Consider the following 20,086-nt stretch of genomic DNA (forward strand, 5'->3'; position numbering starts at 1 on the left):
GTGAGAACATGTTTTACAGGGGAGTTTAGGTAGTGATGGGGGGCATTGGTGAGAGATGTACAATATTTGGAGTCTCTGAGTAGGCGGTCTTGAATTAGGTGATAGGACAGTGTTGGGTACAGGAGGGGCTGGCCTTCACACATGTCTCTTGTGGTTTTTTGTGGAATCAGCTATCTGTAGGTTGAGCTGTGTGGGGCAGCTGGTAGTTGGTTAAGCTGCATGTTGCGGGGGGCGGCTACCAGATTCTCAATGAAAGTCACACTCCCATCGGTGTCAACATCTGCTTGGGGAGTTTTGCTCTTCTAGCTGGTTTGGGGGGCTAGTTGGAAGATCTCACAGTAGTAATAACAAAAATTGACCCAGCATCTTTTAGAAGAAATAAAAAGCTAGCTGCACTAAATAAAATGATACAAAACATGAATGACCAGTTTAAGTCCACAAAAAAAGATTCGAATTAGATAGCCACAAGATTAAAAATTATATTGAGAGTATGGGCACCACAAATGACCAGTGCAAGGACAGAATTTCAGAACTAGAAAACAATGATGACTTCAAAGACCAACTATTCTAAGATACCTTACAAATAGGAGAGTATGAAAAGTGGATATAATAGCTGCTAGATGATGCAAAGAAGGCTAAGAGTAATTGGAATAAGTGAAGCCAGGCATGGTGGTGCACACCTGTAATCCCAGCAGTTCGGAGACAAAGTCAGGAGGATCACCACAAGTTCGAGACCAGCCTGGGTTACATAGTGAACTCAAGGCCAGCCTGAACTACATAGCAAGACACTGTCTCCAAAGCAACAACAAATTCATTGTAATAACTAAAAGATCAGGAGATAACACTAATGCCATTTTTAAACATCCTGTTCATAGAAATAATGGCAGAAAACTTCCCACATATAGGAAAAAAAAATAAACTTACACATAAATGAAGCATATAGACCCCAAATAACAGTGACCAAAGAAGAACTGCTCTATGCCATATACTCAAAGTACCAGGAGTTCATCACATGGACAAAGTCTTAAAAGTTGTTAAAGAAAACTAACAAATCATATATAAAGGTAAGCACATTATAATTACAGTAGATTTCTCAACATAAACCTTAAAGGCCAGGAGGGCTTAGAGTGAAATGTTCCAAGCCCTAAAAGATAACAACTTCCAACCCTGACTTATGCAAAACTTTCCTACAAAACTGGATGGTGAAATAAGGTATTTCCATGACAAGGAACACATTTGAAAAATTCATGACCACCAAGCCAGCATTTTAAAAATTCTCAAGCATTTCCCAGAAAAAAATAATGAAGCCAGCAATGTCAATAAGTCAAAAATAATTAATACTTTTGGTGTCTAAGGAAAAGGAAAAAAATAAGGAAATCTGCAGCAGGAATATAATGCAATGACAGGAATAAGGCAATACCTTTCAGTAGTAACTTTCAATATGAATGATCTCCATTCCCCAATCAAAAGACATGGGTTGGCAGACGTATCAAGAAATAAAGGAGCCAGTGAGATGGCTAGGTAGAATAAGCACTTGCCTGGCAAGCACAAGGGCCTAAATTCAATCCCTGGTTCTGAAAAAAAAAAAAAAAAAGAAAGAAAGAAAGAAAGAAAAAAGAAAAAAGAAAAGAAAAGAAGTAAAATCCAATAATGTACATTATACATGAAATAAATTAACTTTGAAAAAATGAGAGATTAAAAATCAAAATGACGGGGCCAGGGAGATGGCTCAGTAAAATAAGCATTTCCCTGGCAAGCGCAAGGGCCTGAGTTCAATCCCTGGTTCCACCAAATATTAAAAAAAAAAAAAAATCAAAATCAAAATGACATTCTAAGCATTGAGAACCTAAAAAAAAAAAAAAAAAAAGAAAAAGAAAAAACAAGAGCAGCTATCTTAATTTCAGACAGTTTTCAAGCCAAAAGTGATCAGAAGAGACAAAGGTCACTACATACTGATTAAAGGAACAAGTCAATGGGAAGAGATAACAATTATAAACATATATGCACCAATGTTGACATGCTCAACTTCATAAAACAAACACTCATGGATATGAAAAATCAGATAAAGACCAAGACAACTGCAATGGAGGACTTTAATACCCACACTGTCAGGGCCGGCCTGATAGCTCAACGGACTAAGGTGCCTACTTACGCAGAGCGCAGTGGCCAGGGTTCAATCCTGGCGCTGAGTCAGCGACTGAGATAGGGTGTGATGGTGTGTGCCTATAATCCCAGCACTGGGGAGGCTGAAAACAGGAGAATCACTATGAGTCTGATCTGTAAGTCCGATCACTTACAGTCCATAGTAAGACCCTGTACACCCAGCACACCCTGTCCTAAATACAGAAGAAAAAAAAAAAATCCACACTGTCACAAATAGATCAACTAGACAAAAAAGTCAGCAAAGAAATATCAGAGTTGAACAAACCTTTAAATAAATGGACTTAATAGCTATCTACAGAGTGTTCCATCCAACAACAGAATACACATTCTTCTCAACAGCATACAGGGATTTCTCCAAAATAACCGTATACTAGCCCATAAGCTATGGAAGCAAATGCAAAAGAATCTAAATTATCTCCTGTATATTATCAGACTCTAGTCCAATGAAACTAGAAATCATTGGCAAAAGAAAGCACAAAAACTATGCAAATACATGGAAATTAAATAATACCCTCTTGAATAATCAATGGGTCACAGATGAAATTAAGGAATAAATTAGCCAGTACCTACAACTAAATAATAATGCCAGAATGAGGGCTGGTGAGATGGCTCAGTGGTCTAAAGCACCTACTTAGAACAAGTTTAGCAAAACACAGGGACCACGGTTCAATCCCCCAGCACCACATGCCAGCCAGGCCCGCCCCCTGGTGGGCTGAGCTGGCCATACACACACACACACATAAATAAATAAAATTAAAAAAAAAAAAAAATAATAATGCCAGAATGATGTTCTAGAACCTACAGGACACAATGAAGCCAGCCCTAACTCAAAAGTTTATAGCAGTGAATATGGGTAATATCAGAAAAACAGTGAGCTCAAATAAATAACCTAACAACACATTTCCTAAAAAAAACAAGAACAATCCAATGTCAAAGCTGGTATGAGAAGGGAAGTTATAAAGATCATAGGAGAAATTAATGAAATTGAGACTAAGAAAAAAAAAATGACAAAGAATCAGTGAATAAAAGAGTTGGTTCTTTGAAATAATAGACAGTCAATCTTACCAAAATGAAGGAAGAAAAGACCCAAATTCATGTAATTAGAAATGAAAAAGGTGAAATAACAGATTCTGCCAAAATCCAGAACATCACTGGTAACTAGATTGAGAACCCATATTCCGTTAAAATAGAAAATTCAAGCCAGGCATGGTGGCATACCCATGTAATCCCAGCACTTGGAAGGCTGAGGCAGGAAGATTATTGTGAGTTTGAGACCAATGAGTTCAAGGCCAGCATGAACTGCACAACAAGACCCTGCCTCAAAAAGACAAAAAATAAAATAGAAAATTCAGAAGAAATGGATAGATTCCTAGATACATATATGAACTACCAAAGTTAAACCAAGAAGTTATAAAAATCTTAAATAACCCAGTATCAGTCAATGAAATTAAAAAAGTAATTTTTTCAACTACCAAGTAAGAAGACCAGGTCCTAACAGATTCACTGTTGAATTCTACAAGAATTTTAGAGTGGGCAGGTGGGGAAGGATTGCCAGCAGATCCTGAGGCAAGTCTCATGTGCCTGCCCCTGCCGCAGCCCCTAGTGTCCACCAGGTCAGCCTGGCCCAGCCATGACTAAAGCGACTCTCATCTTCAAAAACCACAGGAAGCCACAACTCTCCAAGTTCTACCAGCCCTACAGTGAAGATATGCATCAACAAATCATCAGGGAGATTTTCCTCTTGGTATCTAAGAGAGATAAAAATGTGATTTCCTAGAAGGATGATTATTAAAGGATCTGACAACAAACTGATTTATAGACATTACACAACACTATATTTTATCTTGTGTGGGGATTCTTCAGAAAGTGAACTTGGCACTTATGATGTAATTCCAGTGTTCATGGAAACAGACAAATGTTTTGGTAATGTCTGTAAACTGGGTTTAATTTTCCATGTAGACAAGGTTCACAATATTCTTGTGGAAATGGTGATGGGAAGGAATGGTATTGGAAGCCAATATGAATGAAAGTGTCACACAAATTGATGCACAAAATGGCAAAATCTGAGACTAGCTTGGCAGAAGCTTGATACCTCAAGCTGTATCAGCTGTAAAGAATACAAATCCTCCCAGCCAGCATGCCTATAATCCCAGCACTTGGGAGGCTGAGGCAGGAGGATAACCATCAGTTTGAGGCAGTTTAGGCTACATAGTGAGTTCAAAGCTAGCCTGAACTACCCAGCAAGACCTTGTCTCAAAAAAAGAAGACTGGGGCTGGAGAGATGGCTCAGTAGAATAAGCACTTCCCTGGCAAGTGCAAGGGCCTGAGTTCAATTCCCAGTTCCACCAAAAAAAACAAAAAACAAAAAAAAAAGAAGACTCTTCCTAAAATCCCAAGAAATAATTAAAGAACTGAATTGTAGATTTCTTTTTTGGTTGGGTCCCTTTCTGGTTTTGGAATAAATGTAATGCTGGCTTCCATGAATGACTGCTTTCCTTTCAATTTCATTAAAGAGTATGAGGATTATTGGCTATCACGGTATTTCAAAGTGAGGAATTTCTTAAATTATGTATAACCTGAAATGTTTATGTTTTGTATGGATCACAAGTACAATATTCTTTAATTCTTTCTGCTATTTGCGACAATAAAAGGACCAAGTATGTACTGCATGAAAACATTATCACAGTTTCCTCTTAGTTTAAATGAACTCAAGTTAGCGGCCAGCAAGATAGCTCAGCAAGCTTAGGCAGGCACAGGGGTCCTCGGTTTGATCCCTGGCACCACATGCCATGCCAGCCCTGCCCTCAGGGTGGGCTGAGCTGGCCAACAAATAAGTAAATAAATAAATAAATAAATAAATCTTAAGTTAACTAGATTTCCAAAGCACCTTTCTGTTTGCTTGGTATCTATTTTAGCAATACTTTTAGATGATTCTCTAACTCAAAAAAATAAACAAAGGTACATTTTATCACTGTTTTTAAAAAAGAACTTTAAAGGAGATCTAATGCAAATAATCCTCCAATTCTTTAATGAAATCAAAAGGAAAACAAGTCATTAGTGGAAGCAAGCATTACCCTGATTCCAAAACCAGAAAAGGACCCAACCAAAAATGAAATCAACAATCTAATTCTTTAATGAAAGTAGATGCAAAATCCCTAGGAAGATACTTGCAAACAGAATGCAGAAAAACATCAAAAAGAGCATACATCATAACCAAGTAGCATTCCAGGAATACAGGGAATGTTTAATATATGCAAATCAGTAAATGTAATGCTCCACATAAACAGCAGCAGGGACAAAAATCACATGATCATCTCAATGAATGCTGAAAAGCATTTGGCAAAATCCAGCATCCATTTATAAGAACCATGAAGAAGGGATAGAAGGCGTATATCTCAAACTGACAAAAGCCATCCATGACAAAACAAACATTATGTTAAATGGAGACATTTAACATTATGTTCCATCTAAAATTTGGAACAAGATAAGAATGTCTGCTATCACCACTCTTGTTCAATATAGTTTCAAAACATTAGTTGGAGCAATTAGGAATTAACAAGAAATAAAAGGGATATGGATGGGAAAGAAAGAAATTAAATTATTTGCAGATGACATGATCCTCTACATAGAGGACCCTGAAAACTTCACTAAAATGCACCGAGAATTAAAAACCAAATTCAGTAGTATAGCAGGATACTAAGTCTACACTCAAAAATCAATAACATTCCTGTGCATCAATAATAAACTCACTGGGCCAGCCAGATAGCTCAGTGGATTAAAGTACCTATTTAGGCAGATGCAGGGGCCGGGAGTTCAATCCCCAGCCTGCCATGCCGGCCCTGCCCCAGGGGTACACTGAGACGAAGAATGAGATTGGGCGTCGTGGTGCACACCTGTAATCCCAGCACTTGGGAGGCTGAAAAACAGGAAGGATCACTACAAGTCTGATCTGTGTAGTGAGACCCTGTAGTAAATACATTAAATAAATAAATAAACTAACTCACTGAGAAAAAAAAAATTAAGAAAACAATACCTTTTGCAATAGTACCAGGAAAGTTAAATACTCACAATTAACCAAGAAGTGAAAGACCTCTACAATGAAGGCTACAGGGCCCTGGAAAAATACATTAAAGATGACACCAGAGGGCCGGCCAAATAGCTGAGAAGGTGACTGAGACTACGGGCGCGGTGGCACATGCCTGTAATCCCAGCTCTTGGGAGGCCATAAACAAGAGAATCACTGGGTCTGATCTAGTAGTGAGACCCTGAACACCCTGTAGACCCTTCCCTAAAATATAGAGAAAAATAAATAAAAAAATTAAAATTAAAATTAAAATTAAAAAGAACAAAGTTGACACCACAAAATGGACAGAAAAAAAGCTTTAAGAACTAGAGAAAACAGCCAAATAGTTCAGGGGATTAAAGCACCTGCTTAGGCAGAGCACAGCAGCTGGGGTTCAATCCCCAGCATGCCGTGTTGGTTCTGCCCCTGGGGCTTGCTGAAATGCCAATTGAGACTGGGCATGGTGGCGCACCTATAATCCCAGCACTTGGGAGGCTGTAAACAGGAGAATCACTACAAGTCCAATCTACCTAGTGAGACCCTGTAGGCCCTGTACTAAATACATTTAAAAAAGAAAAAAAAAAAAAAAAAAAAAAAAAAAGCTTCTGCACAGCAAAGGAAACTAACACAGTGAAAAGACAACCTACAGAATGAGAAAAAGTTTTGCAAGTGAGTCTTCAGACGAGGGATTGTATCTAGAATACATAAGAACTCAAAAAAATAGACCTCCCCAAATCTAAATACACAATAAAAAATGAGCATCTGAGATGAACAGACACTTCTCAGATAAAGGTGTACAAATGCTCAATAAATACATGAAAAATGTTCAACACTGCTGGTCATGAAAGAAATGCAAATTAACTCTTCATTGCCTTGTGTTTCATTTTTGGATCATCCATAACAATGAAATATAATACATTTTTTTTCAAATTCTTGTTCCTTTAATTTTTGTAGGTAACATATATTAATTCCATGCAAAATTTCAAAAAATTACAATCTGGGGCCAGGGAGATGGCTCACTCCAGAAAGAATGACTACCTTTAAAAAAATCAGGTCAGGTGTGGTGGCACATGCCTGTAATCCAAGCAAGGAGTCTAATACAGGAGGATTTCTGTAAGTTCAAGGCCAGCTTGGGCTACATAGTGGGTTCAAGGCCAGATTGAACTACACAGCAGGATTCTGTCTTCAAAACAAAAAGGAAATCAAACAATAACAAATGCTGGAAGAGGTAAAAAAGAGCTCTGACCTAATGCCTGAAGGCCCAGATTACAACTGGGCTTTGAGATGACGACTGTCAAGATACATCCTCTCTGAGCCTCATGATCCTCACCTTTAAAAGAAAGCACAAATTCATGATCTCCCAGTGGCAGGGTTAAGTTCCCCTTCCTTAAGATTTCTGCTAGACACAGGATGCATATGGGCCCACCCTACCTTGTGCAGGATCCAGGATAAGAGTACAAAACAGGGTCTACTACTCATGTCAGAACATTTAAAAATTATAAATTAAGCTAACGAAATTGTTAAAGTATGTTCAGGTGGTACAGCACTTGCTGGCAAGCACAAGGTCCTAAGTTTGATTCCTGGTACCAAGCAAAGCAAGCAAGCATATTTAGTCCTTGTTCCTTGAACCATATACCTTCGTGACCTAATAGGCCTGGTTTACTCAGAACTTACAGACTGCTTGAGGTTCCACACTGACATCTAGCAAAAGAACTACCCCCAGGCCATGGCCCACCCTTCTCTTCTCAGTGCCAGGATCCAGGACACGTCACACATGCAGACTCTCCAGGCCCCATATCCAGACTCTGGACTCGTCATCCTCTAAATACCACAGGGCTGCCCTTAAGCCCTCAAGCTGAGCAGTGCACTCTTAACGCAGCAGTGCATCCTTGGGAGAGAGAACCCAGGCAAGATCCTGCACAGGCCATGGAAGGCCACCTGGGCACAAAGTTCCAAGATTACAGGTACCAGGTGCAAAATATAAAAGAAGAAAAAAAAAATTCAAGAGAAGGAGATGCAGACATGAAGGAGACACATGGGCCTCTGGCCCTGCAGGCGGCCGAGCAGCTGCCTGCTAAAGAACGGGGCCAGTGCAAGTCCTTCCTAGAGTGTGGTGGAAGCCACAGCCTTTCTTCATCACATCCCAGATACTATGAACATGAGGGTTCCATTATGTCAGTCTCTTTACATTTATGAAACTGCAACTTTACTATATTATTTTCTTGTTATGAACTTGTTTTATTTTTTCCATAATTTTTTAAGTGTTTTTTTTTAGTGCTAGGGATTAAGCACAGGGCCTTTCACACTGAGTATATCCCCTGCCCTTTTTTAGTTTTTCCATTTTAAAATAGGATCTCAATAAGTCACTATGTTGCCCAGTCTGGGCTCAAACTTACCATCCTTCTGTCTCAGCCTCCAAAATGCTGGGATGAGAGGCATACACCACCACACTGGGCTTAAAAGCTTATTAAGACTAAAACGTGAAAAGAAAAATGTCTTCTAAAAACCAAACTAGAGGGCTCCTAAGACTCGAATTCAGTCTTTATGAGTGTAACTGAACCTTCCCTGCAAATTCAATTCCTTAGCAACTAGAGCATTAAGCTCTTCCAGGTCAATGAGTCCAATGCCATATACAATTAATTAATTAATTAATTAATTTGGTAGGTTTTGCAGGAGAGCACAGCTTGCCTGGAATTCCAGGGCCAGCACAGCCTGTGGTACCAGGGATCAAACACAGGCCCTTATACTTGCCAAGCAAGAGCTTAGACTGTTGAGCTATCTGCCCAGCCCTGCAAATTTTTTTTTTTTTTTTTTTGTGGTGGTACCAGGGATTGAACTCAGGACCTTGTGCTTGCTATAGGCAAGTGCTTATTCTACTGAGCTATTTCCTTGGCACTCACAAATATTATTTAATGATGCTGACTCCATCTCATAAAGGAAGCAACAGGGAAATCTAGAATACCATGGAATCTATAACAGGCCAAATTCAGCTTCCTACAACTGAAAACCTTTCAGAGCTTCAGAAAAAGAGATAAAGTGACCCTGAAAACAGATGCTAGGAAGCGTCTCTCCCCACCTCCAAAAAACACAGGGTATCTTTTATTTGAGAAGTGGTTATTTAATCATTAAACTTATTCTGACCCTAACAGAAGTCACTTAAACTGAGAAAGGATGGAGCTTTTTTTTCCTTACTTATTTTAGAGGCTGGTAATAAGTGAATAATAAAGCACAATCTCTAAGGTTAGGTCCTAGAGAGGCTTGGGGGGAGCAGAACTGCCCTTTCTTTTCCGCCTTATGTCAAAGATCATTGTCCTCAGGATGTCAAGCATCCTGCTCCAGTGAAGGCTGCCCTGAGTGACACCTTTGGTCTATGTGTCCCAAGAATCCTCACTCTCTGACCCACTGGTGGGCTGGTCCTCCTCAACATCAGTAGCCTGAAGAATCCTCAGTAGTTTGAGCTCAGGCTTCCAGCTTATTTTGGCCCCACTTTCTGGAGGGTCTCCAGTGATCTCTTGGCTGACAACTGGCACTTCCAGTACTGTCTCCACTGACGCACCAACATCCTTACAAGGCAGTTCCATCGTAGACATTTTAGAACCTACAAGAAAGCCCAGCCATTAATTTCACCTGCAGGCTTCTCCCAAATAACTGACGAGTACAGACAGGGGAAATCTGGGCTATCTTCAGGATCTCTGTGAAGGATGAGGACTGTGCCCGCCAAGAGGAAGCCACCCTGGTTAACACAGGTTAGATCTGAAGGCCCCTCTGCCCTAATGACTTACTTTTCATATCAGGGAAGAAACTCAGGGACTTGTCAGAGTGATCCTTTCTTGATCTCTCCATGGAAACCTAAAATTTATTGGGGTAAGTATAAGAAAAAATAAATTAAGGCCTTAGAAAATTTAAAGTATTTTTTCCCCTAAAAGATGCTTTCTTGGAGAAATTAACATCTAAGACATAAAAATCTACCTTGTGGGACTGAAGAGAAGCTTCTACCACACATTTTCTGCCCTCTAGACTGTACAGATGAAGCCAGAACAAACGGTTGCCTGTTCCCAGCAGTCAACTAAGGGCAGCCCACCTGTACAGATGGCTGCCAACATCTCCTCCCCTTCCTAGAAGGGCATACAGTTCCTCCCATCAAAAGATGTAGTCTCCCTCACCCCTGTGAATTGGAGCTGGACTAGTGGCTTCTCTGACCAGTAAAGGTGACACTGTAAGTCATCTGAGTGACTGCCACACTGTCAAAAGTCTCAAACAAACCACATGCAGAGGTTTTATGGAGAAGAACCCTGGCAACGTGGCCAAGAGCCCTGCCCAGGTGCAGTGACTCAGGTAAGAGCAGGATGACTGTCCCACTGACACCAAGATGCATTAGAAATAATGAATCACTGTGGCTTGAGCTTTGGGGTGGTCCGTTTCACAGTAAGAGATGCTGAAACTAGGCCTTGGGAGAGGACCTGTAACTCACTTGTTTCAAGGTAGCTACTTCGGTCTTCATCTGCTGCTGTTGGGGCTGCATGTCACTTTCCTGATCAGAAAGAATTCTGTGACCTAGTGACGACAAAGTCAAGTCAATCCTCTTCCTATTGGCACCTCATATCTCAGCAGTAGTTCCTTATCTTCTTAACTGACACTTAACAAGTGCACATATTTATGAGACACTATGTGATCTTTTAAAACATGTACACATTGTATAAGGCCTTCTTCTGAGTTTGATTTGTGATTCTGTTCACCTGGGGCTATAACTACATGTATCACAGAATTGGATATAAAAATAAGGTATGTATTCTAAAATCCAGGATTCTGCCACACAAAAAGTAACTGCACCATAATTGGTCATTGGAGAAATGGAAATTAAAACAACACTGAGATTCCATCTCACCCCAGAAAGAATAGCTGTCATCAAGAAGTCAATCAATAACATGCTAGGAGGGGCTGGAGGGAAAAAGGAACTTTTCTCTACTGTTGGTGGGAGTTTATAGACTACTACAACCATTATGGAAATCAGTGTGGAGATTCCTCAAAAAGCTAGGAGTAGAAGTCTCATTCAGGGCCAGCGAGATAACTCAGAAGACTAAAGCACTGGTTTAAGCAAGCTTAGGCAAGCACAGGGACTGCAGTTCCATCCCTGGTACCACATGCTGTGCCAGCCCCACCCCCAGGGCAGGCAAGACAGCCAGAGTCCAGGTGTAGTGGCGTATGCCTGTAATCTCAGCGCTGGGGAGGCTGAAAACAGGAGGATCACTATGAGTCTGAGCTGCGTAGTGAGACCCTATAACAACCAAATACATTTAAAAAAAAAAAAAAAAAGTCCCATTCAATCCAGTTATTCTCCTCCTGGGTATTTTTCCAAATGAACTGAAAACATCACACCATAGTGATATATCTGCACCCAGACAGGAACCCAATTTGTTACAGCTAAATCTTGGAAACAACCTAAATGCCCATTAACTGAGGAATGGATTAAAAAGATGTGGTTCTTTACACAATGAAGTATTACTCAGCTATTAAAAATGATACATTTGAGGCTTTATAGGTAAATGGATACAACTAAAGACCATACTCTTAAGTGAAATACATCAGACCCCCATGTGTAAACATCATATAACGTAAGAACCTAAACAAGTAAACAAAATCTGAAAGTTACAATAGATATTGTGAAAGGGGAATAATCTGTTCAAAGGGAAGGAAAAATTGGGGTGAGCGAAAGGACTGGGCAGGGGAGAGAGATATGTATGCATGTATGCAGGATGGCTTGGATAGCTGTACTGTTCATTCTGCTGGTCTACAGAGGGGTGCAATCACTGCTCAATTTTTTTTTCTTGTCCTTTGTAATTCCTTACAACTTTTTTTTTTTTTTACTAATTTTGCATGCTTATACCTGGTAATATGAACAACTACTTTGAAGACAACAGTATGCAAAATAGCAATCATTGTCAAATTCCTATTGTTTTGTTTGGTGAAGCTCTGTATTGTTTCGTGTGTGTGTGTGTGTGTGTGTGTGTGTGTGTGTGTGTATTCTCTTTACATAATAAAAAAAAATTTAAAGAAGTAACTGCACATAGCAGCAGTTAAAGAAACTGCAACTCTACCTTTCAGATTATGAATATTTTTACCAGACTGTGACTTACCTTCTCATATCATTCCTGACATACCCACAATGGTCGAAAGGTTCTAATTTTCTATTTCTTTTGCATCAGCTGTTTCTCTAACAAATCCCTAGGTGCATTTATCCTCTTCTTTTGAACCGCTTTTTCTCTAAACATCTTGCAAGCTGCCACCAGAGGTATTACGCTAAAAGGCAACAACTTTGTTGGCTGCCTACCACCTAAGGTTCTTACCTAAGCTGCATTCTGCAAGCACTGGGAAGCTTTACAACACAGCATGAGACTAGGCGTGGTGGCACACACCTGTCATCGCAGCTCGGGAGGATCACCCATGAGCACACGGCCTGTCTGAGCTATAATAGTATGGCCACTACGTAGCCTAACCTCCACAGCAAGACCTTGTCTTAAAAGAAAAAAAAAAAAAAAAAAGCACAACCTGGTTCCAAACACCAGAAATTCTGAACTATAGGTTTGGGATGCAACCTGGCCATGAAGAGTTTTAAAAATTTCTCAGTCTGTCTATGCACAGCCAAGACAGAATACCACTGACCTGGAGATTTGAGCCTAATGGTCTTCACAGCTTCCACGGGCCCCTACCCTCCTCTTTGGCCTGATCCACCACTCTCCTTTAAATATCAACAGACACACTGAACTGCTCAGTATTTCTAAGCAGCCATGCTCTTCCACAATGCCTCTACAGGATATTGCCACCTCTGAGAATTCCTTTCCTTGCCAGGGGAAAAAAAAAAAAACCACATATTTAAGATGCAATTTTAAGACATCACCTTCTCTTTATTTTCTTTTTATTTTTTTATGTGTGTGTGTGTGTGTGTGTGTGTGTGTGTGTGTGTGGCCAGCTCAGCCCACCAGGGGGCGGGCTGGCTGGCATGTGGTGCTGGGGGATTTAACTGCGGTCCCTGTAGCTTTGCTAAGCTTGTTCTAAGTAGGTGCTTTAGACCACTGAGCCATCTCACCAGCCCCATCACCTTCTCTTTAAAGCCTTTATCACTCAGTGAGGACAATTCACCGCTCCAAGACCATGAATCCAAGGCGACCCTGTGATACCTGCAACACAGCTCCTCCGGGAGGCACTAGGGAAAGGCACCAGCATAGAGCTCAGGCAGACTGTAGTGATCACCCTGAAGGGCTAACCTTGCACAAGTCACCTCCTATCCCAGGCCACAGCCCTGATTCTTCTACCTGCCATGTTAGAACCCCTAGGGATGAAGCTTAGTGCAAAAGCCCTGGGTTCAATATAATAAAAATATTAATTCTGGGGGCCTGACAAAGGCAGGTCTTGAAATGGAAAAAGCACATTTCACTTTTCCTGCTGCCATCTATGTTCTGGGATTTTAGTACTCAAGCAAGCGCAAACAGTACTGTCCTTACCATGGATAGGGCTGCAAGCACTGGCTTCAAGCATTTCCCTTGAATGTTTATGCGGAGTACTCTGGATCCACTGATCGTTCTTGGCTTTCTTTTTAGCCTCCTGAAATACGTAAGAGGAGGAACTGAGTCGGGACTTTTGGAAGTGAAGAATATTTTTGCAAAAGGAGTAGAAAAAGAACTTAACACCTATGACCAGACCAAACGCAAAAAGAACCCCACCCCTCAAACTTTCCTTCCCACCCAAGCTGCACCCAACTTCTCCAACCTGGTGAGTCCCAGAGCTCCCTCATAGCACTCTACCTGTTCCTGAGTAGAGGTTTTCTCCTTCCTCTCCTGAGGCTGCTGCCACTGCTGCTGCTTCCTGTAACCTGGTGACCAGAGATCAGGCTGATCCTCTTTGCACTGACAGCCCCCACTCCTGCTGGGCTGCCTGCTGAAAGCTGCCCCCACCACAGTGATTCTCCCACAAGGGTCAGGACTAAACCCAGCAGCTGTACTCTATAGGTGACCCCATATGACTATGACCACAAACAACAAATCAGAACCAAAATAAACTAAGAGAAATGTGGGTGCCTGGAAATAAAGCAGTGACAGGAAAGTTACCTTCTTTCTTCTTCAGATGTTCAGGATATCGCAACACTGGTCTCTGGAGAAAAAATAATGAAAAAGGAGGAAAGGGTGGGAAGAAAGATGGAGGGGAGGAAAAGAGGAAAAAGAAGGGGAAGAGAAAAAAACAAGGGGGAAGAGAAAGAAGACAAGGAAAAGAAAAGGAGAAGGGGAGAAGAAGAGAAGCACTTCTGTAGGCCTTTCCTTTTCCCCAGATGTACTTGTTCATCTATTCAGCAAGCACACTGGGAAGTCAGCGTTTTACAGCACTGTGCAGGATGGGAAAGGTGTGGGAAGCAAAGTGAAGAAGAAACAGTCACCGCTCTGCTTATACGCTTCCCCTCACATTCACTGGCTTTCACCTACAAGCAGCCCAAGCTCCTGTGGGACTGGGGCCAAAGTGGCAGCATAGAAGAAAAAGAAAGAAGAGAAAGTCACTCTTCAGCCCTAAGAAGGGAAGGGCTGGATTTTCACATAGGGTCCTTCTTCCAAAGCACCCTGGCTCTTACTTGCAGGGTGAGGCGGTGTATCGTTAGAAACATCTTAGAAGAAATCTCGCTGTCAGGTTGGGTCTTTTCCAGAGGAAGGCTCTTTTTCATCCTATCCAATTGTATTTTCATCTCTGAGCAAGGCATGTTTTTCTCTCCATGCAGCAAAAGCCTGAAGAAGACAGAGACAGCCAGTCAGTAGAAGCTGTCCTTGAGGTGAGAGACGAGAAGGGCTCTAGATGTGAAGACATTTCTGCTGTGGCTCTGGAACAGCCTCTGCCAAAAGTTGCTTACTGGGGGACACCTTTTAGATGCCGTTACCATAACCGCAGGTGTACTTAGGAAGTGCTCCTTCTGCAAGGTTTTATATCCCTGAACCCTCCCATCACTCTGAGGGCAAGTATCAGGATCCTCACTTTCTAAATGAGGGAAGTGAAACTTAAAGAAGCTAAATAATTACCAAAATTCACAAAGGCAGTTAAGTTACAACACAAAATCCACAGGTTGTCATACTGTAAATCAATATACCATTCTGCATCCCACTTATCCATAATTTATCTATAAAAACAATAGTGCCTAACTGCTGGCAAGAATTAAAATGAGAATCCATATACAGTGTGCTTAGCTGAGGGCCTGCCAGATGGTAAGGTCTGGCTGCGTGGCCGTGGTAATTACTGTCATCCCTGCCTGTTGGAAAGGCTAAGAATGCACATAAGCAGGGTCCCAGTTTGCCATGCCCTGCTCAGACAGTGCTTGGCTCCATCCCAGCTTCAGGGCAAAGCAGGGGCCTGGGTCTCCCCTGCACATCCATGATACTCACTCCTTCAACAGATCCTGAGGTAGCATGTTGTCGTGGGCCCAGACAGGTACTGCTGAACTTAACTGCTCAGATGTAAGTAACACTGGGGAGGAGGAAGGCACAAGCCCCTCTGCGGTTCTCGACTCTGCCTCTGTGAACTGTCGTCGTTCAGGGGAACACAGAGATGCCCCAGTTTTCTGGAAGTGAAAAAAATGCAACAAACTCTCAGTAGTCTTTGAACCCATTTCTTCCCATCAACATTCCAGCCGCCCAATACAACCCTTCCTGTGCAATTGCTTGTCTCCAGAGCCACTCCACCATTCCCAGCTTCCTTCCAAATAATGGCTGGCCACCCGCAGGGTCCCAACCCTATTGTATTTAGATCAAACAGGCATTAACTGTAGTTTTGTTTGCATTATTTTCCCAGAGAGGTCATTCAGCATTCACTCAATCTATCTATATGCCCAGCACAGAGACAAGGATAGGGGTTTCACAATGAATGAAATGGATCAAGACAGTCAATGTGCCTGCCTGGCAAGCACAACTACCCAGGTTTGAGCCCTGGTACTGCATGCTATTCCAGCCCTGGAACCCCAGGGGCACCATGCCAGCCCCAAAACCCATCCTGGGGAGGCTGAGACAAGAGGATCACTAGAAGTCCAAGCTGCGTAGTGAGACCCTGTACCAAACAAACAAAGACTTCTTAAAAAGACACTATTCTCATCAACATGGTACTCTGCCAACTCTGAAATTTATCCAAAAATCACGTAAGTGACTGAATGAATTTTTGTTGCAGTTTTTATTGCTGTTGTTGATGCTGCTGCTGCTGTTAATATTGTTTTAGTTGTTATTGTTCTTCTCTTCCTTCTCCTCCTCCTCTTCCTCCTCCCCTTGTTCCTCTGCTTTGTATATGTGTATGTGTGTACATGATAGGCATATGCTCTAAGGCTGAACTAATTCCCAGCCTTTTTTATTTTATTCTGAGGCAAGTTCTCACCAAGTTTCTCAGGCTGGTCTGGAACTTGCAATCCTCCTTCCTCAGCCTCCTGAATAGCTGGGATTATAAACATACACTATGATGCCCACCTGGGGATTAATTTTTAACTAACTAAAAATTTCCGCTGAATACCCAACAGCTCCTCCTGTCATCTCTTCAAGGTGTTCTCCTCCTCTCTACATGGTACAGATAGGAAAAAGGAGTCTGAAGAGGCCTGTAATTATTCCTAAGGAAGGGTTTTCATGTAGAAAAAAAGGTTGAAAGTAGGAAAGATCTGAAAGAAAAAAGTATTCCCTACACAGTATTGATAAAGGTTTGGGCAAAACACTGAACTTACCCCTAGTAATTCCTTTTTCTTTTTCTCATATTGGCTGGGTAAAGATGTCTTCTTAGGTAAGCTTGAAATAAAAATAACCACAACTTAGGGACCAGGGAGATAGCTCAGTGGAGTGAGTGCTTGCCTGGCAAGTGCAAGGTCCTGAGTTTGATCCCTGGTACCACAAACAAACAAAAATAAGTAAAATAAATAAAATAAATCTTAGCCACAACTTATTCCCAGACGTATTTTAAAAAAAGCCATGGGTATTTATGAATAATGAATGTAAAGATTCCTATCTCTCTTATTAATATTCGAAGGTGGTTACTTGGGACCCCAGGAATACCTGCCACCCAGGTATCTGCTACTAAAAAGACCCCTCAAAAAACACAAATACAATAAAATAATAAGACCCCTCCAGCTCCCATCTCAATTTAGTTACCATGTATTCTCTGGGGCAGTCTAGTAACTTACTTTCAGAGCATGACTATAAACTAGTAATTACATAATTAAGTGTGGCTGTCTGTCATATCTGACTCTCCCATGTAATTCTTAGAGAACAGGGACCAACTCTACTTGGTTCTCCACTAGATCCTCACTGCTTAGCACAAAAAAGATATTCAACAAGTACTTTTGGGGGCTGGTAAGATGGCTCAGTGGTCTAAAGCACCTACTTAGAACAAGCTTATCAAAGCACAGGGACCGCAGTTCAATCCCCCAGCACCACATGCCAGCCAACCCCACCCCCTGGTGGGCTGAGCTGGCCACACACACACACACACACACACACATATAAATTAAAAAATAAATAAATAAAGTAAAATAAAAGTAGTACTTTTGGGCTGGCAAGATAGCTCAGCAGACTAAGTGCCTGCTTAGGCAAGCACAGGGGCCAGGGTTCAATCCCTGGTACTATATGCCATGCTGGGCCCACCCCCCAGGCATGCTGAGGCAGCCAAAGAGATCAGGCATGGTGGCACATGCCTATAATCGCAGCACTGGGGAGGCTGACAACAGGAGGATCACTACAAATCTGAGCTGCCTAGTGAGACCCTGGAACAAATACATTTTTTTTAAAAAAGTACTTTTTACTCTGTTTGCTCCTCTTCTTTCTCACTTGGGGAGTGGATATGAAAGTTGGAGCTTTGGCAGCCAACCTAGACCTTAAAAGTACCAACAAAGTACCTTAGAGGATGGACGTCTTGGGCTAAGGAAAATGGCCCAGAAAGCTGGAAGAGCTCTGGTTTCTGTCTGCCTCACAGAGCTGACATTCTGCTTCCAGCCTACCCACTTTGGGGCTTCTTTTATATGAAAGAAAATAAAGTCCTCTGGGTTTTCTTGTTTACCCTATATTTAAGCACACAAAAATACAGTCACATGATCATTTGCTGAAAAAAAGAAGGAAAAAAATCAGGAGGTCACAACAAGATGGCCAAGTAAAAAGAAACTTGGCCAGGCATAGTGGTGCATGCCCATAATCCCAGGATTCAGGAGGCTGAGGTGGGAGGATTATTGCATGTTCAAGGCCAGCCTGGGCTACACAATGAGCTCAAGGCCAGCCTGAACTACATAGTAAGACTCTGTCTCAAAAAGAGAAAAATAAATAAAAGTAAAAGTAAAAAGAAATTCAATCACTTAACAAAAGTCTGAAAGACTCAGCAATCAGAAAAGAGAAACCAAACTCTTTCCCTATGGTTTCCTACATTAGCAGGCCTTTGGGCCTTCACCAAGAGATCTGTGTCGTGCCCCAGTCGGTACACAAATCCCATATGTTATTTACTGTATACCACTGTCACAAGCTATGGTGATCAGAGGTTCATTCATATGCTTTACTGGGAGCTCTTTTACTTCTTACTGATGGCTAAGGAAAACTAATAAAGGAAGGGTAAGTCTTAATCAGACCTTACCAATATATTGGGCCCTATCTTACATGCTGTTTACTGCCCTGTGGACTTTAATGCAGAGATGCTCCATGGTATTAATCTCAAAGTGCATTCAAATAGAATTCCAAACTGGGCATCACAGTGCATGAGCGCAGACCCAACACTCAGAGGTTACGGCAAGAGGGCTCCAAGTCTGAGGCCAGCCCAGGGTACATGAGGAGTTCAAGGCCAGCCTAGAGTCCATGGCAAGATCAAATACCAAAAAGAAAGTGTGACTACACAATCTGTAAAACCAGAATTCAGAAGGTTTGGATTCTAGGCTAGTCAGAGGTAGATGATGAGACCTTTGTCTCAAAAAAGACAAAAAATAAATAAATTAAAAGAATTCCAGCATCATAAAAGAAACAAGTGGCCAGAACCACTTTCTCTGCTTGTCTTTCCATTACTTGCAGGCCTGTGGGAATTTACAGAATATAAGGATAAAGGCTCCCCAAGTTCTAGACATGACACTTACCATACATTCTTTTTTGATTCTTCTGGGATCCAGATGACAACCATATTTCTAACATCTTCAGAGCAAGGAAGTTGTGTCTCATTCAAATTCAATACTGAAAGCTAAAAGAAAAATATAAATCCTACATATATTTTAGGTGCCAGGTTGCTACCAGTACTAGTACCAGTTCAGTTCCAGCACCAGACTAAGCATTCAATTATCATGTTAACCAAAAGGACTGATGGTTCAGAAGATGATACAAAGATTTTTTCCATCCCAAAATCATCTGCATAATATTCTCCCCCCAAAATAAACTATATCAGGTATTAGTAGGTACTCTACAAGAGTGAGCATCTATAAATAGTGTCCCCTGCTTCCCCATGACATTAGAGTTAAGTTTATCAATCCCCAACCCTATGGCATAGAAGGATGCCTTGAGGTCTTGCTAGGGGAGCACAATTCATTGTGCTGGCTCTACTTCAAAGACATAGATCCCTTACACATAATACAGTCAGGAGTCTGGGAATCAGAACAGGAAGAGAACTGAAGGAAAATCAAGTTTCCTACTTTTATTTATAGTCTGTCTATAATTATAAGCATTTATATAAAAGTTAAAAATATTGTCTTCTCACATTTAACTCTCTAGAATCCTACAATAGTAGAGTTTAAGAGAACCTTATAGGGGCTGGTGAGATGGTTCAGTGGTCTAAAGCACCTACTTAGAACAAGCTTAGCAAAGCACAGGGACCGCGGTTCAATCCCCCAGCACCACATGCCAG

The 20,086-nt window shown here is 41.4% G+C and overlaps 1 protein-coding gene across 8 annotated transcripts in view; it reads right to left on the bottom strand.

The window, feature by feature from the left end:
* Positions 1–9,156: 9,156 nt before the first annotated feature.
* Positions 9,157–20,086, bottom strand: part of CUNH9orf43 (chromosome unknown C9orf43 homolog) — a 22,022-nt gene continuing 11,092 nt past the window's right edge. For 6 of the 8 annotated variants that reach the window (XM_023723449.1, XM_023723448.1, XM_023723450.1 and 3 more), the window contains 10 exons: positions 19,329–19,429; positions 16,953–17,013; positions 15,640–15,815; positions 14,841–14,991; positions 14,329–14,371; positions 14,026–14,093; positions 13,726–13,825; positions 10,698–10,780; positions 10,009–10,075; positions 9,157–9,824 (listed from right to left, as the gene is read on the bottom strand). In XM_023723449.1, the coding sequence (XP_023579217.1) occupies positions 9,595–9,824; positions 10,009–10,075; positions 10,698–10,780; positions 13,726–13,825; positions 14,026–14,093; positions 14,329–14,371; positions 14,841–14,991; positions 15,640–15,815; positions 16,953–17,013; positions 19,329–19,429 (1,080 nt within the window). In that variant the 3' untranslated portion in view covers positions 9,157–9,594. The remainder of the gene's footprint in view (positions 9,825–10,008; positions 10,076–10,697; positions 10,781–13,725; positions 13,826–14,025; positions 14,094–14,328; positions 14,372–14,840; positions 14,992–15,639; positions 15,816–16,952; positions 17,014–19,328; positions 19,430–20,086) is intronic. The other 2 variants (XM_023723452.1, XM_023723453.1) reach the window with 2 other exon arrangements.

This window comes from Octodon degus, unplaced genomic scaffold, assembly GCF_000260255.1.
Source record: "Octodon degus isolate 3935 unplaced genomic scaffold, OctDeg1.0 scaffold00098, whole genome shotgun sequence".
NCBI classification, from domain to species: domain Eukaryota; kingdom Metazoa; phylum Chordata; class Mammalia; order Rodentia; family Octodontidae; genus Octodon; species Octodon degus.